Below are 22,293 nucleotides of genomic sequence, written 5' to 3'. Positions count from 1 at the left end.
CAGTGAGAGTACGTCCTCCTTGATGGATATGTAGCAGATCAGCTCCCGCAGCTGCCTCTTTACCGGGTTCCTCAAACACAGTTCTGAATAACTCCAAAAACTGAGGAAAATCCTGTAGGACGGGATCTGAACGGTGCCACAGTAGGAAGGCCCAAGCCAATGCCTTGCCTTCTAACAGGGACAAGATGTAAGTCGTCTTCGTCAAATCATCTGGAAAGAGGTTAGCTTGAAGATGGAAGAGCATGTTGCATTGGTCGAGAAACCCCAGACACAGACGAGGTTCGACGGAGTAACATGGCGGAGCAGGTAGCGAAATTACCGGACAAGGGTATGTCTGTATTACTGATGCTGTTGATGCTGGTGGAGGACTGGCTTGAGCTGCGACCAATGCATCTAAGCGAGCATGGAGTCGACCTATGGAAAATGCTAAGGACTCCGATATCCACTGTTGCTCCATCATCAGTTGGATGAAACCTGAAATGGCTTGCAGATCAGAGGCCTCTACCGGGTCCATGGCCTTGGTATTCTGTTACTGATCTGGCAGTGGACCTTGGTCCGAAGTAGGGTTAGCGCTAGCTAGGAGGGTAAACCCTCTTAAGTCCCTACCGTTGGAAGGCGAGGCCTGATGATGTAGACGTGGAAAGAAGACTTCACCCTGGAAGCTCGCGATTCCCCCAGGTGGAGCCTGTAGGAACCCAGCCGCTGGGACTTAGGAGACTCCCTGAAGAACGAAGAAGATCTAGATGCAGGCACCTCCTGCAGGTCATATAATCCAGATAGCTGGTGCCTCCAGCAGGTCGAAGTCAATTCAAGTGTAGATATTCAGAGAGTGGTCCGAGGGTCAAAGCCAGAAGAATGGTCAGAAGCAGGTCCAGGGATTGAAGCCAGAAGAATGGTCGGATGCCGGTCCAGGGGTCGAAGCCAGAAGAATGGTCGGAAGCCGGTCCAGGGGTCGAAGCCAGAAGAATGGTTGGAAGCTGGTCCAGGGGTCGAAGCCAGAAGAATGGTTGGAAGCCGGTGCAGGGGTCGAAGCCAGAGGAATCCGTCCAACGAGAGGAGAATCAGGAACAAGGACCTCGAGTTCTAGATCCACTGCGCAGGCAGTGGATCTAGAACTCGAGGCACAGGAACTCACAGGACCAAGAGCCAAGATACCAAGGCAAGGTCTGAGGAGCAGACCTTGCCTTAAATACAGGAAACCAGGAAGGAGTCCTATTGAGGAGCCATGACCATTTCCTGTCATGGTCCTTTTAAATTACCCCAGCGGCCGCACGTGCGGCTCTAGGAGACCCGGCGGGGGCGGAGTCAGCAGAAGAGGTGACCATCTTGGAAGCAGCACAGCCGCGAAAAAACGTCAGTGGTGGCTGCCGGCTCCCGCGGGCATCCCAAGGGGAGCCCGACGCCATGGGTAAGTGGCCGGCCCCGGTTGCGGACTGCTGCGGCCGGTGGCCTTAACAGTCTGACCATCTCCAGATTTTACAACTTGGATAGTATTTACTTATCCTCAGAGTAACTTGCACAGAATAGCAATTACAACCCTAAACACTTTGTTGGGAAGATTGGATAGACTATTTTGGTCTTTTTCTGCCAATATTTCCTATCTTACTATGGAAAAGGTAAGATGATAAAATAATCACCTTCAGTTGGGATAGAGACAAGTAGCATGTGTTAGGTGCATACTCATTAACCTCTCCTCAAATTTCAATTAGTTTGTCTTCAATGAAGCTCTCTGCAGAACATTTTCCAAGAATGAAGATCTTTATTGGATGGATATGAACGCAGCTTAGGTCAAATTACAGTGCAAAATTAAATCTTTAATTAAACCCTAAAACATTATACAATTCCTATAAGGTGACCACACACTCGCCTGAGCTGCAATTCATAACCCTCATTGTTTCACTTATTGTGACCTTTATCAATATGTAATTTCTAATTGTTTTTAAACTGTTCAGTTAACTATCTGACTATGTTACCCTAAGTTTTTCATTTTTACATTCATGGTTCCTTGTATCGCCTTTTTTGGCATGTTCTTTGTTCTTTGTAAACCGGTTTGATTTGTATCTAATGCAAGAAGATCGGTATATAAAAACTAAAAATAAATAAATAAATAAATGTATTATGCTAATACAACATTCTAATGTTCAGGACATAGGGCCATCAAAGCCTTGCTCCTCTGATGATGTCCTGGTCCATAGCAAGAGTAGGACTCACTTATTCAGGAAGCTTCTGAATTATTGGGGGTGATCGGCCAATACCAGCCGTCAAAGCCTTAGACAACAGCCAGTTCATCTATATTCTTTTGAACTGTCATAAATTTCAGGATTTCAGGCTTGAAATCCTTGGTTAGGATATGTTAAATAAGCATCATAAGGACTGAGACTGTACTTTTAGGCCTAGCTAGAAACAGCTGAAGGTAAAAGTACTGAAAATGACTTAGCTACAGCATGCTAAGAATTATATATTTATAAAATCTTTAGTTGACAAGCATAACCATATATGGAGATATTTAGAGATGTTTACTCCAAAAAGCTGTTATCACATAGGCAAAACATAAGCTTATGCATAGGTATTAGTTACATGAATTAGGTATAAGTTCTTGGAATTCAATGAATATTGATATAATGTCAATAATATTCATGTAGCGTACGATATACTGACTATTGATTTTTGTCTATTGCTAGTTATCAATGTCTTAAGATCATTTATAAGTTGTGAATTTTTGCTACACCATTCAGAGCTCTCACATTTTGGGTTATTGCTGGTGATCTGTTTTATCTGGTCAGATAATAAATATAAAAGAAGCTGGTTATTTCATTCTGGTTCGTTAGTTATTATAAATCTTTCTTTTAAAGCTTTTTAATTTGTACTGCCAGAAGCATAGAAAGCCAATATGAAGGGGCTTCCTAGGGAAATCCCACAAGGGTTCCCTTTAAGGGATTTTCCACATCACCCATTCAACACAGTGACAGAAGATAACCGCTTAGTATTCACTGCCTGACCACGCACATGAAGCAACACAAATGAGGATATTGCAGGTCAACCAACCCCTGATTTTATAATTTGTGCGCGCCTGTGTGAGCAAGTGATAAAATCGGGTGTACATGTGCAGGCGCCGGGTAGCACATGCATATGTTTGCCAGCGCGCACCTTTTTAAAATCTACCCCTATGTGAATAAGGAACCCTTTATTATGCATGCTAACTTTTAACAACTATAGGGCCTGATTTTCAAAAACATTTACCCATGTAAAACCGGGTTTTACATATGTAAATTCTAGGGATGTGAATCGTTTTCCATATCGTCTTAACGATAGAAATCGTGTGGCAGGGCAAGAAAATCGTCTTAGGCACGATTTTTTAGTTAAAAAATCGTTAAAAATCGTTTTTTCCGATTAGTGCGCACTAACTCGAGTTAGTGCGCACTAATGGGAGTTAGTGCGCACTAACTGGGAGTTAGTGCGCACTAACTGAAAATGATACAATTTGACACTTTTCAGGTCAGTTAAGGTCAGTTTAGGAATGAATATGTATTCCTATTGGCTGCCCTCTTATTTATTCATGTTACCAAGTTTCCTACTGACAGTATATGGGGGATGGGAAATGGAAACAGTTGGTAGCTTGACAAAACAAGTAATGTGATCAGTCAATGTGACTAGAACTTGTGCCCTAACCCTGATAATAGGGGTATTGTGATCTTCCTGCACACAGTGCCCTATCCCTATTAATACCAGGAGTGTTGTGATCTTCCTGCACACAGTGCCCTATCCCTAATACCAGGGGTGTTGTGATCTTCCTGCACACAGTGCCCTATTCCTGATACTGGGGGTGTTGTGATCTTCCTGCACACAGTGCCCTATTCCTGATACCGGGGGTGTTGTGATCTTCTTGCACACATCCCGGTATCAGGGATAGGGCACTGCATGCAGGAAGATCACAACACTCCTGGTATTAATAGGGATAGGGCACTGCATGCAGGAAGATCACAACACTCCTGGTATTAATAGGGATAGGGCACTGCATGCAGGAAGATCACAACACCCCTGGTATCAGGGATAGGGCACTGTGTGCAGGAAGATCACAATACCCCGGAGGAGTGAGGGTCAGGCAGCTCCCCCCTGTCTGTGAAGCCAGCCTCTCACTAGTAATGCAGGGAGGGAGCTGTCTCAGACTTCACCATCCTCCCCCCCCCTCACCCACACACCATTCACTAGCTGGGACATGGGGGAAGTCAGGTCAGGCAGCTCCCCCCTGTCTGTGAAGCCAGCCTCTCACTAGTAATGCAGGGAGGGAGCTGTCTCAGACTTCACCATCCTCCCACCCCCCTCACCCACACACCATTCACTAGCTGGGACATGGGGGAAGTCAGGAGTGAGGGTCAGGCAGTTCCCCCCTGTCTGTGAAGCCAGCCTCTCACTAGTAATGCAGGGAGGGAGCTGTCTCAGACTTCACCATCCACCCCCCCCCCCCTCACCCACACACCATTCACTAGCTGGGACATGGGGGAAGTCAGGAGTGAGGGTCAGGCAGCTCCCCCCTGTCTGTGAAGCCAGCCTCTCACTAGTAATGCCGGGAGGGAGCTGTCTCAGACTTCACCATCCACCCCCCCCCCCCCTCACCCACACACCATTCACTAGCTGGGACATGGGGGAAGTCAGGAGTGAGGGTCAGGCAGCTCCCCCCTGTCTGTGAAGCCAGCCTCTCACTAGTAATGCAGGGAGGGAGCTGTCTCAGACTTCACCATCCTCCCCCCCCCCCCTCACCCAGACACCATTCACTAGCTGGGACATGGGGGAAGTCAGGAGTGAGGGTCAGGCAGCTCCCCCCTGTCTGTGAAGCCAGCCTCTCACTAGTAATGCAGGGAGGGAGCTGTCTCAGACTTCACCATCCTCCCCCCCCCCTCACCCACACACCATTCACTAGCTGGGACATGGGGGAAGTCAGGAGTGAGGGTCAGGCAGCTCCCCCCTGTCTGTGAAGCCAGCCTCTCACTAGTAATGCAGGGAGGGAGCTGTCTCAGACTTCACCATCCTCCCCCCCCCCCCCTCACCCACACACCATTCACTAGCTGGGACATGGGGGAAGTCAGGAGTGAGGGTCAGGCAGCTCCCCCCTGTCTGCGAAGCCAGCCTCTCACTAGTAATGCAGGGAGGGAGCTGTCTCAGACTTCACCATCCTCCCCCCCCCCCCTCACCCACACACCATTCACTAGCTGGGACATGGGGGAAGTCAGGAGTGAGGGTCAGGCAGCTCCCCCCTGTCTGTGAAGCCAGCCTCTCACTAGTAAAGCAGGGAGGGAGCTGTCTCAGACTTCACCATCCTCCCCCCCCCCCCCCCTCACCCACACACCATTCACTAGCTGGGACATGGGGGAAGTCAGGAGTTAGGGTCAGGCAGCTCCCCCCTGTCTGTGAAGCCAGCCTCTCACTAGTAATGCAGGGAGGGAGCTGTCTCAGACTGGTATCAGGGTTAGGGCACTGTGTGCAGGAAGATCACAACACCTGGTATTAATAGGGATAGGGCACTGTAAGAGATGACTGTAGTAGATTGAATAAAGATCTGATGTTTCTGCTCTCCTCACACCAAACAAAAACAACACACAAGCAGAGAAGCCCTTCTTACAAAGCTGAGCTAGTGAGTTAAGTAGGAGGAAAAGTAAACATACTGGTGCCAGTGTGGCTACTTAAAAAATACACTTACCAACAATCAATTACATATATTTGAACTGTGTACAGTTCCAGCCAGGACCACCTTTCTAAAATGCACAGTGATTGGTAAATTCAACATGCACTAGCATTTCAGGTGCCTGCTAACAAAAATAATAAACAAACAAGTTCTAGTCAGGTGAGTGCTGATCATTACATTACTTTTTTTGTCAAGCTTCCAACTGTTTCCATTTCACATCCCCCCAACCATATTGGTAACATCAATAGATAAGAGCACAGCCAGCCAATAGGAATACATACATACATATTCATTCCTAAGTGACCTTTACTGACCTGGGAAGTGTGAACACTTTGTTTCATTTTCTGTTGGTGTTCGTTAGTTTCCAGTTCCATTTCCCATCCCCCCAACCATCACCTCAGTGGTAACCTTGGTAACATCAATAGATAAGAGGGCAGCCAGCCAATAGGAACACATATTCATTCCTAACTGACCTTCAGTGACCTGGAAAGTGTTTATTTGTATCATTTTCAGTTAGTGCGCACTAAATCGAGTTAGTGCGCACTAACGGGGAGTTAGTGCGCACTAACTCGAGTTAGTGCGCACTAACACGATTTAACGATTTTTAACGATAAATCGTTAGAATTTCTATTGTATCGTGTTCTATAACGATTTAAGACGATATAAACATTATCGGACGATAATTTTAATCGTTGAAAAACGATTCACATCCCTAGTAAATTCACTTTACTCATACAAGTGGGCTATTGAAAATTGCTACAATATATACCATTGAATTTTCCATAGGATTTACCTGTGTATGTACACTTTATGTGTGTACATGGCTTTTGAAAATTGCTATAATAGTATGTTACATTTAAGCACATAACTCCTTTGAAAATTAATCTGAATGTGAATTGGTCCTTATTTTTAAACAGTTCCAAATTACTTTTCAAGTATGCTTGTTTTAAATGCATTACTCTGTTACTAAAAATGTACAGTATGTCTGTTAATAATAAAATTAATTTAATGAGTTAAGAATTGAGCTGCTTAAAACAAAGGCATGGAAAAAGTCGAACATGAACTGTTACACAAATTCCAGAGTTTAATTGTGCGTTGAGTGAAAAAGAACTTTCTCCAATTAGTTTTAAATGTGCCACATGCTAACTTCATGGAGTTCCCCCTAGTCCTTCTATTATCCGAAAGAGTAAATAACCGATTCACATTTACCCATTCTAGACCTCTCATGATTTTAAACACCTCTATCATATCTCCCCTCAGCCATCTCTTCTCCAAGCTGAACAGTCCTAATCTCTTTATTTGTTCCTCATAGGGGAGGTGTTCCATCCCCTTTAATATTTTGATCGCCCATCTCTGTACCTTCTCCATCGCAACTATATCTTTTTTGAGATGCGGTGACCAGAATTGTACACAGTATTCAAGGTGCAGTCTCACCATAGAGCGATGCAGAGGCATTATGACATTTTCCATTTTATTCACCATTCCCTTTCTAATAAGTCCTAACATTCTGTTTGCTTTTTTGACTGCGACAGCACACTGAACCGATGATTTCAATGTGTTATCCACTAAGATACCCAGATCTCTTTCTTGGGTGGAAAACAGCAGATTGTGTAGCATGCAGTCAATGGAAATGCATTGGAGTGGTTGGAGAGTGGCAGTGAAGTGGAGGCACGCTGCAGGTAGTATAATATTGTGTGATAAAGCAGGAAATATTGCAGTTTTGGGAAAAATTAACAATTCAGGAGGACTTGTTATTGCGTCAAGACATAAAATATCATGTGAAAATTGCTTTTCTCTCACATTTTTTGGTCCATACTCTTCTGTACCTCTTGCTGAGCTCCAGACCAATAAAAAGCCTTCCTTGCTTGTCTGCTTACTTTCTGTCAAAATATTTGGCTACTATTGTCTGCTAATGGCTAACTTGCAGCAGAGTTAAGTGAACCAGCGCTAGCAAAAGGACAAAATGCCACCCATGCCAGAGTCACAGCAGGAGGCAGATGAGCCAATAAGGATGGTGGGCCTGCAGGGAGCTGGGGGTTTCACACCATATAGGATGCAAATCCTGGTCAGGCAGGGGTGAATATTTTGTGTCCGTACCACATTGCTTGTCTTCCTGAGTAGGAGATGATCAAGAGGCATCAATTGAGCTAACAGGCCATCATAGCATTATATTAGTAGCTAAAAGGAACTGGATACTGTCAAAGGCCTAGTGAAACTGTTGAGCTCACTGAATTTCCTGTCTTCTGGCTCCTTCAAAGCAACTGTCAGCATTGTAGGTCAAATGTCACATACAAGATTTTCTAGGCTTTTGCAGTAGGTGCTCTGAGTCTTGCATGTCCATGTTCATCAGCCCATCAGATTTTCCTCATATAAACAAGAACTGGAGGCTGTGAAGATGGGTTTCTATGTTGTAGCACAGTTCCCTAATAGTTGAGTTCCAATGACTTCACACATTAGATCCTATTCCACTCCATTAGAGGGAAAAGTACTACCACTACTCTCTCAATGTGCACATTGGGGTAGATTTTAAAAGGTGTGTGTGGGAGTAGATTTGTTCGCGCAACCCGGCATGAACAAATCTACTCCTGATTTTATAACATGCGCGTGCTGCTGTGTGCATGTTATAAAATACAGGGTCGGCGCGCACAATGCTGCGCAAAATTGGCAGCCTGCTCGCGCCGAGCCGCGCTGCCATCCTCCGTTCCCTCCGGCCCCCCCACCTTCCCCTCCCTTCACCTATCTAACCCATCCCCCAGCCCTAACTAATTCCCCCCCCCACACCTTTATTTTACAAGTTACGCCTGCCCGAGGCATGTTCCAGTCCGGGGGCTGGTCCGGAGGCTGCGGCCACGCCCCGAGCCAGAACCACGCCCGCGGCCCCACCCCCCGAACACCCCCGATGACGCGCCGGCCGCAACATGCCCCCTGACACGCCCCCCAGGAAAGCCTCGGGACTCACGCGCGCCACCGAGCCTATGCAAGATAGGCTCAGTGCGTGCAGGGGGTGGAAGGGGCAGCTTTTCAGGGGCTACGCGCGTATCTTATGTGCATAACCCTTTGAAAATTTGCCCCATTGTATGTGTTGTGATGCATACATGCACATCCTCAATGTGGTGGCAAACTTCCCAAAGGCAAGAGAATAAAGGGTATAAGAGGGCAAGCTGTCAAGGTTGTCATTTAGATGGAGAAGTGGTAAATTTTCTATTTATTTAAAGTATTTTTTACCCATGCCCTCCAAGGTTCTGGGTAGATTACATCAAGATATACATAATAACTTAAAAAAAAAACAACACATTCTAAAACAACCAGTCCATGAATATTCAGACAATTCCACAAATGATAGACCAAGACAATGTTCAGCCTTCTCAAAGGCCCATCAGTGCTGTGAATCAGCTACTCAGAATGTTCAAATGCTTCCTTAAAGGTACGGGTTTTAAGTGCCTTTTTAAAAGACTTTGTATCCTAGATGTTCTGAATCTGAAGAAAGAGCATTCTATATTTTCGGCCATTGATAGAAAGTGCCCTGTCACCTATCTCCAATAAATGAGCTTCTCTTGGGGAAGGAATAGCCAATAGAATTTGATTAGTGGAGTAGAGGGATAGAGTAGTAGTATAGAGATTCTGAGAGTTGCACTAATCCATGGTGCATTTATATTCATTAATACATTATGTAAAATAACTGCTATCTTATTATGCTCCAATGTATCATAAATCAGTGGAGTGACTATAGGATTGAGATTATGTAGTCAGAAGGACCAATAAAATAAACCACACCAGACCACAGATTAAAGAATAAAATTGCCTTTTTATTGGCAATTTTCAAGAATACCATGCAGATAAAGTCCATTAATCCTGTTAGACTTTTGTGGTGTGAATTTTTTTTTTTTATTTCCAAGCTTTCTTTATAGTGCGCATTCAGAAAAATTGGTCAAAGCAGTTCACATCATAAAATCAGCATAAAATCATAAAACAATACAAACAATACAAAATTCCTCTAATCACATCTACAAACCATGCTATTCACCTGGGTGCAACCATGCCTTTACTTTCTTCCTAAATGACAGGTCTCCAATCTGATTTCTAATGGTGTTGAGTTCCAAAACATTGGGCTAAACATTGAAAACATTCTGCTTCTAAAAGCTACCCTCTTAATCTCTTTGAACCCTGGCACACAATTGACCCACCGAACAATGGTTACAGTACAGACATTACAAGAACCAGTAAACTACCAACCTTATCCACCTTTTTTAGCAATCAAGGATGCATCTATATGTTTCTCAATTTAAATGACCATCATACTAGGCTTCATTGTTAGCATAACACTTTAGGACTTAGCCTTCTAGAGAATAATCGGTCATTGTATGCATGTAATCAAGTCTCAATTTCAACTTCAAAGTGATACATGACTTATTTTTTGATTCTTTTTCATGCAATTAAATTCTCTAAATCCAAAACATCCGTGAATAAAGAATAAACATGATCATGTAATTTTCAGTACAGTAAAGTCGCCACTTTCACTGTGTACTAATGCAAATGAATGCTGAAACACTTATCTGAAGATATTGACTGCAGATTTCATTATGGAAACCACCATCTACACTGAATCTTCTTCATAACAAAAGCCTGACACGGGACCATGTTTCGGACCAATGTCCTTTTTCAAGGGCTAAACAGTGCGTCTACAGACAGTGAAAAAAGTTATATGAGTCCTTTTTAACAAAACCATCACAGTAGGCATCTATCTATGTTGTGTTCAAATTAGTCCTCAGACATACTTTAAAAACAGGCCTATGTACTTACTTCATGATGTCCGGCATTATAGCATAAGGCTCTATGTGTGTTTCTGGCATTCAATCCAAAACTAACGCCGAAATGGCTTTTAAAGACTGATCACATGCATTAGTATTGCACAATCTCTCCATATCAGTTAAAATAGTATGATGAAATGGATAACATACCAACTCATCTCCAAAACACTCTTCGATGCATCGGACATATGATGCTGTATATGTATGTGACGCTAGATAAGCATATACCAATCCACAGATAAATGTAACCCATGAAGCTGAATACAGTTCAAACGATAAATCCACTGTTGCTCCCTCAAATTGAGGGAAATTTTTGGATCTCCCCACCTCGGATTTAAATGTACTTGATCATCACTCATCTCTTGAGATCCTGAAAAGTGTGTTTGAATTGTATGCAATGTGAAGCGATCGACACTTGCAACTTGGAAGTGTGCAAGCAGCTTTGTTGCTCAATGAGTCATGTGCGGATAACATTTATTTTATTTATTTATTTAAAATTTTTATATACCGGCATTCATGTTGCAAACACATCATGCCGGTTTACATATAACAGGGGTGTACAGTAAACAATTCAATAACCTATTTGTGTAGAAGGAAGCAGTTACAAATAACAAGGTAATAGAACTGGGAGGAGAGAAGAAAAGAAAGAGAATAACATTAGGTATAGGTATTTACATTAGTAATAACATTTTTACATGTGGAAGTGGTAGAATCTGGCTGAATAGAATTAATCGGTGTCCGGGAAAGCTTTTTTTAAACAGCCAGGTCTTAAGTCTCTTCCTGAAGGTTGGGAGGCTGGGCTCCTGTCTAAGGTCCGGTGGGATGGAGTTCCATAGAAGGGGGCCGGCTGTTGAAAAGGCCCGATCTCTCAAGGTAATGTGTTTGGTAGTTTTGGCTGGGGGCACTTGAAGAGATCCTCTGAGTGTGTCTCTTGTTGGTCTGGAGGAGTTATAAATTTGGAATGGGACTTGTAAGTCGAGTGGGGTGTGTTGATGGATGGTTTTGTATATTATGGAAAGAGATTTGTAGAGGATTCTAAAGTGAACAGGCAACCAGTGGAGATCTTTTAGGATTGGAGATATATGGTCCCTCCTCCTGGAGTTTGTCAGTAATCTTGCCGCAGCGTTTTGTAACATCTGGAGGGGTCTAGTATAGGAGGAAGGTAGGCCCAGAAGGATAGAGTTACAGTAATCGATCTTAGAAAAAATGATAGCTTGTAGAATGGTTCTGAAGTCCTGAGTGTGGAAGAGTGGTCTAATTCTTTTCAGAACTTGGAGTTTGTGGAAACAGTCCTTGGTGGTTCTGTTGATGTAAGCTTTAAGGTTCATCCGGTTATCAATTAATACTCCTAGATCTCTCACCTGTGTAGTAGTTGGGATAGTTGGAGGATTAGAGATGGCATTATTATCTGGGGAGATGAGAAGCAGTTCTGTTTTAGAGGAGTTTAAAACTAGGTTTAGGTTAGCCAGGAGATGTTTAATTTCGAAGAGACAGTTTTCCCAGTGAACCAATGTTTTTGTGTAAGATTCTTTAATGGGTATCACGATCTGGATGTCGTCGGCGTAGAGGAAATGTTTGAGGTTAAGGTTGGAGAGGAGTTGGCAGATAGGTAAAAGATAAATGTTAAAGAGTGTAGGTGACAGTGAGGAGCCCTGGGGGACACCTATGGATGCGTCCATTCGTGAAGATTCTTTGTTCTGTATCTTAACCTTGAAGCCTCTGTTGGAGAGAAAAGATTTAAACCATGAGAGAGCTGTGCCTGAGATACCTATAGAAGCCAGAATGGAAGTGAGAATGGAATGATTGACCATATCAAAGGCGGCTGATAGGTCCAGTAGAATTAAGAGGAAGGATTGGCCTTTGTCAAGGCCCATTAATATGAAGTCAGACATGGAGATGAGGAGGGATTCTGTGTTCAGTGACTTGCGAAATCCGTATTGTGATTGGAATAGGATTTTGTTTTCTTCTATGTATTCGGAGAGTTGAGTATTGACAACTTTTTCTAGAATCTTGGCTATGAATGGGAGATTGGCGATAGGACGGAAGTTGTTGGGGTCTTTAGGATCCAAGTTGGGTTTCTTGAGTAGAGGTTTGATGGAGGCCAATTTGAGGTCGTCAGGATATAGTCCTTGGGAGAGTGAGCAGTTTATGATGTCCGACAAGGTTTTAGCGATGGAGTCAGGGATGGCCAGGAGCAGTTTGGTGGGGATAGTATCCAAAGGATGGGAGGAAGGTTTCATTCTTCTTATAAGAGTTTGTATCTCTAAGATAGAGATGGGTTCAAGTGTTTCCAGACCATTGTTGTTGAGGGATGATTGTTGAAGAGACTGGTAAAGAGCAGGGTCGGTGGGATTAGAAGGCAGATGAGTTAGAAGGCTGTTGACTTTGTTGTGAAAATGAAGAGCAAGTTCTTCAGCTTTGGGTTGTGCTAGGTCGTTGGGAATCTCCTGTGGGATGATTTGGGTGAGATTGGAGACATAGGCGAAGAGGGCTTTTGCGTCGAAGATTAAGTGGTGAATCTTGGATGCATAGTAGTCCCTTTTGGATTTAGAGGTAGTTGACTTGTATTGATGGAGGGTGGCTTTGTAGATGGATCGTGTATTGGTGCTTGGGGATTTGCGCCAGTCGCTCTCTTTCTGTCTTAGATTTTGTTTTAGCTTTCTTAGTTCTTCCGTGAACCATGGTTGTCTTTTGGAGGCGTTTGGGAGTGATTTTTTGGTTGCTAGCGGACATAGCTTGTCGGCTATGGAATCTGTGATGGCTTTCCAAGAGCGGAGAGCTGTGTTCGGGTTTGAGAGATCAATGGATGGAAGTTGAGAGGCTAGGTGGGAGCTGAGGTCTTCTGTAGAGCAGGATCTTCTGTATGGGAAAGATGGTGAGGGCCCTTTGGAGGTGGAGGGTTTGTTCAATGAGAATGCGGTTGAGATAAGTGAGTGATCAGACCAAGGGACCTTCTTGCTTTTGAGGCGTGAAGAATGTTTGATGCCTGGGTTAATAAAGATAAGATCCAGCGTGTGGCCTGCTTTGTGTGTGGGTTTGGTAACTAGTTGTTTGAAACCCAGGGCTGAGAGGGCAGAGAGAAAGGATTCACAGCTGGATGATGGGGTAGGATTGTCCACATGCAGATTAAAATCTCCTAGGATAATTGCTGGAGCGTCCAGTTTGATGAGGGTTGTGATTTCCTCTACTAAGGGGGAGGGGTCTGTCTCAAGGAGGCCCGGAGGGGCGTAGACGAGTAGGATTTGTAGTTGTTCCGAGGTGAAGAGACCCATTTCTAGTTTAGAGTCTGAGTTGTATGGGTGCTGGATGAACCCGAGGTCTTTTTTTGATGCAAATAGGAGTCCTCCTCCTCTTTTTTTCAGTCGGGGGATGGAGAAGATGTCGTAGTTTGATGTGGGAAGTTGGTTTATAATTGCTGTGTCCGTGGGTTTGAGCCATGTTTCTGTTATAGCACATATATCTGGTTTGGTATCAAGGAGATAGTCGTTGAGGATTAGAGATTTCTTGGACAGAGATTGTGCATTGAATAGTGAAAGTGAGAATACAGTGAGGCCTAAGAGTTGGGTGATGGGTGTTATCAAAATTGGGGTGAATGATTTAAGGTTTCGGTGTAGCGCCTGTCGTTTGTGTTGTAGTATGAATGATCTGTTCGGTTTTCCTATTGCTGACAGGCTGTGTTGTAAAATAGGTATTGGGAAGGTGGGGAACATTTTAGCGTGTAGTGCTTGTGTTGTAGTGGTGCTGCGTTAGTGCTGTTGATGGACCGAGGGGCGAAGGCAGTCTTTGTGAGTCTTTTGTTTTAATGTAGAGTGCTGAGAGGTAGTTGTTTTGCTGTTGCTTGAGTGTTGTTTGCTCAGGATGGTTGCTTGTTCAGGATGGTTGCTTGCTGAATGCTTGCAGGATGGTTGCTTGCTGAATGCTTGCAGGATGGTTGCTTGCTGAATGCTTGTAGTATGGTTGCTTGCTGAATGCTTGTAGTATGGTTGCTTGCTGAATGCTTGCAGGATGGTTGTTAGCTGAATGCTTGCAGGATGGTTGCTTGCTGAATGCTTGCAGGATGGTTGCTTGCTGAATGCTTGCAGGATGTTTGTTTGTTTGCTGAGCACTTGTTGAATGCTTGCAGGATGGATGCTTGTTGAGAGCTTGCTGAGATGACACTGGCTGGGTGCAGTATGGTGCTTGTTGGGAGAGAGCTGGAAGAACGTGAAGCAGGATGGATGCTGGCTTACTTATGAGGGTTCACATTGGTTTCAATATAACCAATTAGGTTACTTGCTGTTAGGAGGATAATGGATGAACCAGCTATTATCATAGTCATGTGAGAAGTTGGTGGAAACCATCAAACATTTAGAGGAAGGATCCCTCACTATGGGAAGGGACTTTTTGTTTAGCCTGGTGTTGCTTGGGCTGGTCGTCCGGGGGTTTCACTGTTCATTCCGAGGAAGCCGTGCGGTGGTACTGCTTAGAGATGTCCGAGGGTGCAGGGAGCCACATCTATGTCCTTCTGGGCTGTCTGCAGGGGCTGCTCGAAGGGGCGCTCAAAGGGGCAGGCCCCTTTGTCGCGCTCCTTCGGCGCGTGACGCTAGGCGCGTGACGCTTGACCAGGTTAGATTTTTATAGATGACTCTTTTTTGTGTCGCTCAAAAGTGATGTCATCAATATGGGTCTTAGCATCCAGCACAGAGATTTAAAAGCACATTCGTTAGAAGCAGGGCAGTCTTCCAGCTGGGGGAGGGGTCAACAGCCACGAGGTGGAGGAGGAGGAGGGGGTCCAATGGAGGGCTGGGTGCAGGAAACAGCTCAATCCAAGCCCTGGATCCTGGCTTGCAGAGCAGAGAAGAAAAGAAAGGCAAGTACCTGTACGGAGATTTAAAAGCACATTCGTTAGAAGCAGGGCAGTCTTCCAGCTGGGGGAGGGGTCAACAGCCACGAGGTGGAGGAGGAGGAGGGGGTCCAATGGAGGGCTGGGTGCAGGAAACAGCTCAATCCAAGCCCTGGATCCTGGCTTGCAGAGCAGAGAAGAAAAGAAAGGCAAGTACCTGTACGGAGATTTAAAAGCACATTCGTTAGAAGCAGGGCAGTCTCCCTGATACATGTTTAGTTCTGCCAATGTAGTATAAATTGCATGGACATACTATCATGTAAATCACATTGGAAGATGAACAATCTGTGTAAGTATGTGCTGAGTATCGTGTGCCACCCTGGTCATACCAAACCAGACCTGTGATGGCTTGATCACAATAGGAGCAATTCTGGCAGGACCAGTGTCCCAATTGTCTCATGTTGTCCACCACTAGTGTGCGATTCAAAAAAAAGAATGTATTAAATAGTCTCTCACATTCATCCCCCAACTGTAAGCAATCAATCAAAGGGCATTCTTTAAAAGCAGTATGAATTTTTAAAATTGGCCACTGATATTGACTCAAAGCAGCCACTGCTGCAGCTTTTGAAGAAAATGTTAAAGTGGAAACCAAAAGGGGTGCTGATTGTTTGGTGGTGGTATCCACAATAACCACTGGCATTCCACATTCACAGCTGTTTTGTAAGCCTTTTTAATGATTTTCATGGGATAGCCTCAATACAGCAATTTTCGAAATAAGAAATCAGTAGGGATGTGAATCGTGTGCCCGATCGTCTTAACGAACAAAATCGTCTGGCAGGAGAAGAAGATCGTGTTTGGCACGATTTTTTAGTTAAAAAATCGTTTTTTCCGATTAGTGCGCACTAACAGGAGTTAGTGCGCACTAACCATTGTTAGTGCGCACTAACAGAAAATGATACAATTTGACACTTTTCAGGTCAGTTAAGGTCAGTTTAGGAATGAATATGTATTCCTATTGGCTGCCCTCTTATTTATTCATGTTACCAAGGTTCCCACTGACAATATATGGGGGATGGGAAATGGAAACAGTTGGTAGCTTGACAAAAAAAGTAATGTGATCAGTCAATGTGACTAGAACTTGTGCCCTAGCCCTGATACTGGGAGTGTTGTGATCTTCCTGCATGCAGTGCCGTATCCCTGATACTGGGAGTGTTGTGATCTTCCTGCATGCAGTGCCCTATCCCTAATACCAGGAGTGTTGTGATCTTCCTGCACACAGTGCCCTATCCCTGATACTGGGAGTGTTGTGATCTTCCTGCATGCAGTGCCGTATCCCTGATACTGGGAGTGTTGTGATCTTCCTGCATGCAGTGCCCTATCCCTGATACCAGGGGTATTGTGATCTTCCTGCATGCAGTGCCCTATCCCTAATACCAGGAGTGTTGTGATCTTCCTGCACACAGTGCCCTATCCCTGATACCAGGGGTGTTGTGATCTTCCTGCACGCAGTGCCCTAACCCTGATACCAGGAGTGTTGTGATCTTCCTGCACGCAATGCCATATCCCTGCTCAGTGCAGGAAGATCACAACACCCCTGGTATCAGAGTTAGGGCACTGTGTGCAGGAAGATCACAACACCCCCAGTATCAGGGTTAGGGCACTGCATGCAGGAAGATCACAACACTCCCGGTATCAGGGTTAGGGCACTGTGTGCAGGAAGATCACAACACTCCCAGTATCAGGGATATGGCACTGTGTGCAGGAAGATCACAACACCCCTGGTATTAGGGATAGGGCACTGCATGCAGGAAGATCACAACACCCCTGGTATCAGGGATAGGGTACTGCATGCAGGAAGATCACAACACTCCCAGTATCAGGGATAGGGCACTGTGTGCAGGAAGATCACAACACTCCCGGTATCAGGGATAGGGCACTGTGTGCAGGAAGATCACAACACTCCTGGTATCAGGGATAGGGCACTGCGTGCAGGAAGATCACAACACTCCCTGTATCAGGGATACGGCACTGCATGCAGGAAGAACACAAGGGCACAAGTTCTAGTCACATTGACTGATCACATTACTTTTTTTGTCAAGCTACCAACCGTTTCCATTTCCCATCCCCCCAACCATCACCTCAGTGTGAACCTTGGTAACATCAATAAATAAGAGGGCAGCCAGCCAATAGGAATACATATTCATTCCTAAACTGACCTTAACTGACCTGAAAAGTGTCAATTTGTATCATTTTCTGTTAGTGCGCACTAACTCCCGTTAGTGCGCACTAACCCGATTAACGATTTTTTAACGATAAATCGTTAGAATTCTTATTGTATTGTGTTCTTTAATGATTTAAGACGATTTTAAAATTATCGGATGATAATTTTAATCGTTGAAAAATGATTCACATCCCTAGAAATCAGCCTGTGTTATGACGTTGCTCTTGGTAGAACATGTGTCGTAATCGCAAAAATTGTCCCACAGGTAAATTGCTTTTCAAATGGTACAGATGAAAACTCGTAAAGTGTAACAAAGTATTTTTGTCACTGGACTTCCTATAAATACTTATAGACAAAAAGTCACCCACTTTTATGATCGAGATGTCTACAAAATTGATAGTGTTGAAGTGGTATGACATAGTAACATAGAAACATAGAAACAGAAATGACGGCAGAAGAAGACCAAATGGCCCATCCAGTCTGCCCAGCAAGCTTTCACATTTTTTTTTCTCTCACATACTTATCTGTTTCTGTTGGCTCTTAGTAACCTTTTTTATTCTATTTCCCTTCCACCCCCACCATTAATGTAGAGAGCAGTGTTGGAACTGCATCTAAGTGAAATAGCTTAATTAGTTAGGGGTATGAACCACCGCAATAAGCAAGCTATACCCATGGTTATCTGTTTATCCAGACTATGTAATTCAGTCCTTGTTGGCTGTTGCCTGAATATAGATCCATGTTTCTTCATTCCCCCTGCCATTGAAGCAGAGAGCCATGCTGGTTATATGTGACGTGTCAAACTTTCTCCCCTGCCGTTGAAGCAGAGAGCTATGCTGGATATGCATGAAGAATCAAACTTTCTGCCCTGCCGTTGAAGCAGAGAGCTATGCTGGCTTTGCATTGAAAGTGAAGTATCAGTCTTGCTCCCCTGCCGTTGAAGCAGAGGGCTATAGTGAATCACAAATGCACATCCAAAGTATTGATCCAGTAACAGAACTTTAATAAACTGTTTTCATCAATATACCTCATCTATGAAACCACATACTGAAATAATTGAGATGTATATAAATAATGTTCCTCAAAATGAGCCATGTATAAATTGTCTAACTAGGTGCCATTGTTGCACTCATGGTGGTTCCCTGAATTTGTTTATAGAAGACCTCCTCAAATATATAAAAAAAATTCACTTAATGCCAATGCAGCCAATTAAAAGATGAAATCAGAAGGTATATGATGGGGGCATATCCTCATATCTAAGGTCTGTCTGAATATTCATATAGAGGGCTTGTATGTCTATTGTGACAAAAAATGCCTGTCGTACATTAGACATAGACTGCAATTTGGTCAACATGTGCTTGGTGTCTTTAACATGAGATGTTACTTGTGGTACAAAGGGTTGTAAGAAAAAATTGACAAAGGTAGATAACGGTTCTAGCAATGATCCTATAGTGGTTACGATAGGTCTACCTGGTGGATCAAAAAATAAGCCAAGTATCACTTTGAAGTTGAAATTGGGACTTGGTTACATGCATACAATGACCAATGATTATATAGACGGCTGAGTCCTAAAGTATTGTGCTAACAATGATGCCTAGTGAGATGGTCATTAAATTGAGAAACATATAGATGTGTCCTTGATTGCTAAAAAAAGGTGGATAAGGTTGGTTCTTTACTGGTTCTTGTGATTACAGCTCACCATCTTTTCCATCATTGATATTTTGTGATGTGTGTGGAGTTAGTATACAGTACAGTACAGGCATGTCATCTTATCCATAAACACAGGTGAACACAAAGAACAAAGCACAATAATAAGCGGAAGTGGTAATCCATTTCTGATATCACAGCTCTCATGTCTAGATGACGGAACATATCCATCCATCTGTTTAGCATATTACTATGAGATCCTGCTAGTAACAGCCCATAGATATGGGGCTGTTAGCAGAGAGTGAAACACCCCAATACAGTCTATAGATACAGGACAGACCAAAAGAGTGAAATACCCCAATATAGTTCAGAGGTGTGGGGCTGGTAGCCTACTACCTTTACCTATGTAGGAAAATGTCTATGGGAAGTCTTTTATAAAAGGTGATAGTCAATGAAGAGGCCAATATAGGGTTGTGAATACCAGATGCAGGAGCCATGAGATCAAATGCAGGAGACTAAAGACTAGTGCTGTGCACCGATAAACCCTTTGGTTTGTTTTGTTTGGTTTTCTCCCTTTTTTGTTTTTTTTAAATCTGGTTTTGTTAGAATGTTTTTTTAATTTTTCTTTTAGTGCATACTATTTTTAGTTAGTGTACAGTATTTAAGTTAGTGCACATTGTGGCCTGCCCCAAGTTTCCCCTGCGCGTGCCGAGCCTATGTTGAATAGGCTCGGCGGCGTGCGCAAGCCCCGGGATGCGCATAAGTCCTGGGGCTTTCCTGGCGGGGGCGTGTCGGGGGCGTGTCATGGTGGCGCGTCATTCGAGGGCATGGCCGCGGGCGTGGTTCCGGTCTGTGGGCATTTTGGGGGCGTGGCTGAGGCCTCCGAAACAGCTCCCGGCTGGCCAGCACACGCGAGTTACGCCTGCCTCTGGCACACATTACACATTATGTATAACATAAGACAAAGGGTATCAATCCAGTGCTCATGACAGCCCTAGCCAGTCAGGTTGTCATGATTCCCTTAATGAATATGCATGAGAAAAATTTGCATGCAATACAAGCAGTGCATTCAAATCTATCTCATGCATATTTGTTTAGGGTATTATAATATCGGGTGTACATGTGTGCGTGCACCATTTTAAAATCTACCCCAATATGTTCACTTTTCTAATTTGAAAGGTGAACATCTTATTACCTACCATCATTCTTCCGGTATCCTCCCCTCCTACCTCCCCAAGGCTTAGCAGCATCTTCATCTTGTTCTGTGTCCAGCTCTCATGCAACTCCCATGAAGTAATCTGGCCTTAGTCGGTCTCTCAGTCACTTATCCATTGCTGTGAGGATTATGAGACAAGGTACACTAGTACCTGGCTATCTTGGTCACCTTTATGTTCATGCTGGCCTTGAGGTCTCAGAAGTGGTGGAACATCTGGTCCCTGGCACATTTTCTTTTACCTTCGCTCGCAATCTTGTTTTAGATAAGGGTCTTCATGGCCTTGGATGCTTTTGCTGCCTGTCATCTGATGAGCAGGTCATATTTTTCCAGGACTCCTTCTATGAACATTTCATTCTCCTCTGTGGAGAACTTGTGGGCACAAAATCACTGCCTGCCTTTGCTGCTGCTGCAACCAGGCTGGGTTGTCACTTCTTGGGGGGTGGGGTGGGGGGGTCTGTTCCTTCTCTCCTTCTTTCTCTGACCCACTTCCAGCTACCTGCCCATTCTTCCCCCCCCCCATTGCTCCTCCTCTGAATGGTCCCCCTTCCCCCCTGCTCTCTGTGCTGTCTAGCACTCGCCTGCCTTCCTGCATCCTTATCATTCTCCTGCCTTCCCCTCACCACCTCTCTCCTCCCGCTAACACTCTTACTCTCTCTTACTCTATCTCTACTCTTTCTCTCCCTCCTACTTCTGTCCCCACTACCATTCTAGCAATCCTCCTCCTCCACCGTCCACTCCCAGCCTATCCTCCTCTATTTCTCCTGTTCTCTCCTGTCCTCCCTATCCACACTGAACCCACTCACATGCCTCTCATGCCCACTTGCTTCCTTTCTACTCTCCATCCTCATCTCTAGCATGCACATACCAGCCATTCTTTCACACTCTAAACAAAAAAGACAGAACGACAAGACAAACAGAAAAAACACACACACACTGTTCTTTCACTCACAGATAGACTCAAGACAGTGGAAAAGATAACAATAGGAACACATAAAAGACAAGAAATAGCATTCAGGAAATCGTAATAAAAAGCCTCCTCTCCAACAGAACTCACTCTTCCCATCTATAATGCCTAACCAGAGATATTTTCTCACAACTTGCAAAGGGGAATTTTCTTGCAACACATGAAGCAGTAAAATACCACATTGTGCAATATTTTAAACCACACATCCTTGCCTTTGTGAATGTCACTGTAAGCATTTGCTTTTACCATGCAATTTTGACAGCAAACATAATGTGTTAATTGCTTATATTTACTGTGGCTTAGTGAATGAGGCCCTAAGACCATTACACAATGAATAACAAAATTACAAAGTAAAATTATCAGGCATATATACAAAAAGTTGTTCTAACATAATCACACATCAAAAAGATACTTTTACCAGATGTAGTTGGTTCTTCTTCATCTGTTGCTGTAAATTAAAAGAAACAAATTACAAACGTACATGCAAATCTGAATAAAGCTAATGCACAGTCTATGGCTAAGCTGTTCACGTACATTAAATTAAATCAGCAAATAATTGAAACATTTGATTTAAAAACAAGTACAATGAAAAACCTTAGTGAAATAATGCCTTTTCTGCTTTTCATGCCCTTCTGCTTAACTTCTAATTTTTTAATATATAGTTTCATAATGACTTCTAAAATGATTAAAATCAAGAGGTGGGTAAACATAGTACAACCATTCAAGCAAATACTGAACTAAATGTACAGCAAGCTGAAGATAATATTTAAATAAGACAAAGCAGAGTTTAAACCAAAATTAAAACAATGTAAAAACATAACTATTCACCAACAAATGTTAGCAAACATTAAAGATGCTTGAAGAATAAAGTAAGAGGCAGAGAATGTCCTCAGAGACAAACTTTTAAACTTTTGGACATGGAAATAAAGTTTTAGAGA

At 43.7% G+C, this 22,293-nt stretch overlaps 1 protein-coding gene across 1 annotated transcript in view; it reads right to left on the bottom strand.

The window, feature by feature from the left end:
* Positions 1-22,293, bottom strand: part of EDIL3 (EGF like repeats and discoidin domains 3) — a 974,710-nt gene that overhangs the window by 681,583 nt on the left and 270,834 nt on the right. The window contains exon 3 of the mRNA XM_029573785.1: positions 21,774-21,803. Coding sequence (XP_029429645.1) covers positions 21,774-21,803 — 30 coding nt within the window. The remainder of the gene's footprint in view (positions 1-21,773; positions 21,804-22,293) is intronic.

This window comes from Rhinatrema bivittatum, chromosome 1, assembly GCF_901001135.1.
Source record: "Rhinatrema bivittatum chromosome 1, aRhiBiv1.1, whole genome shotgun sequence".
In the NCBI taxonomy this organism is placed as follows: Eukaryota; Metazoa; Chordata; class Amphibia; order Gymnophiona; family Rhinatrematidae; genus Rhinatrema; species Rhinatrema bivittatum.
Note: the sequence above shows the minus strand (reverse complement) of the source record. Positions and strands in the feature narration are given on the sequence as shown.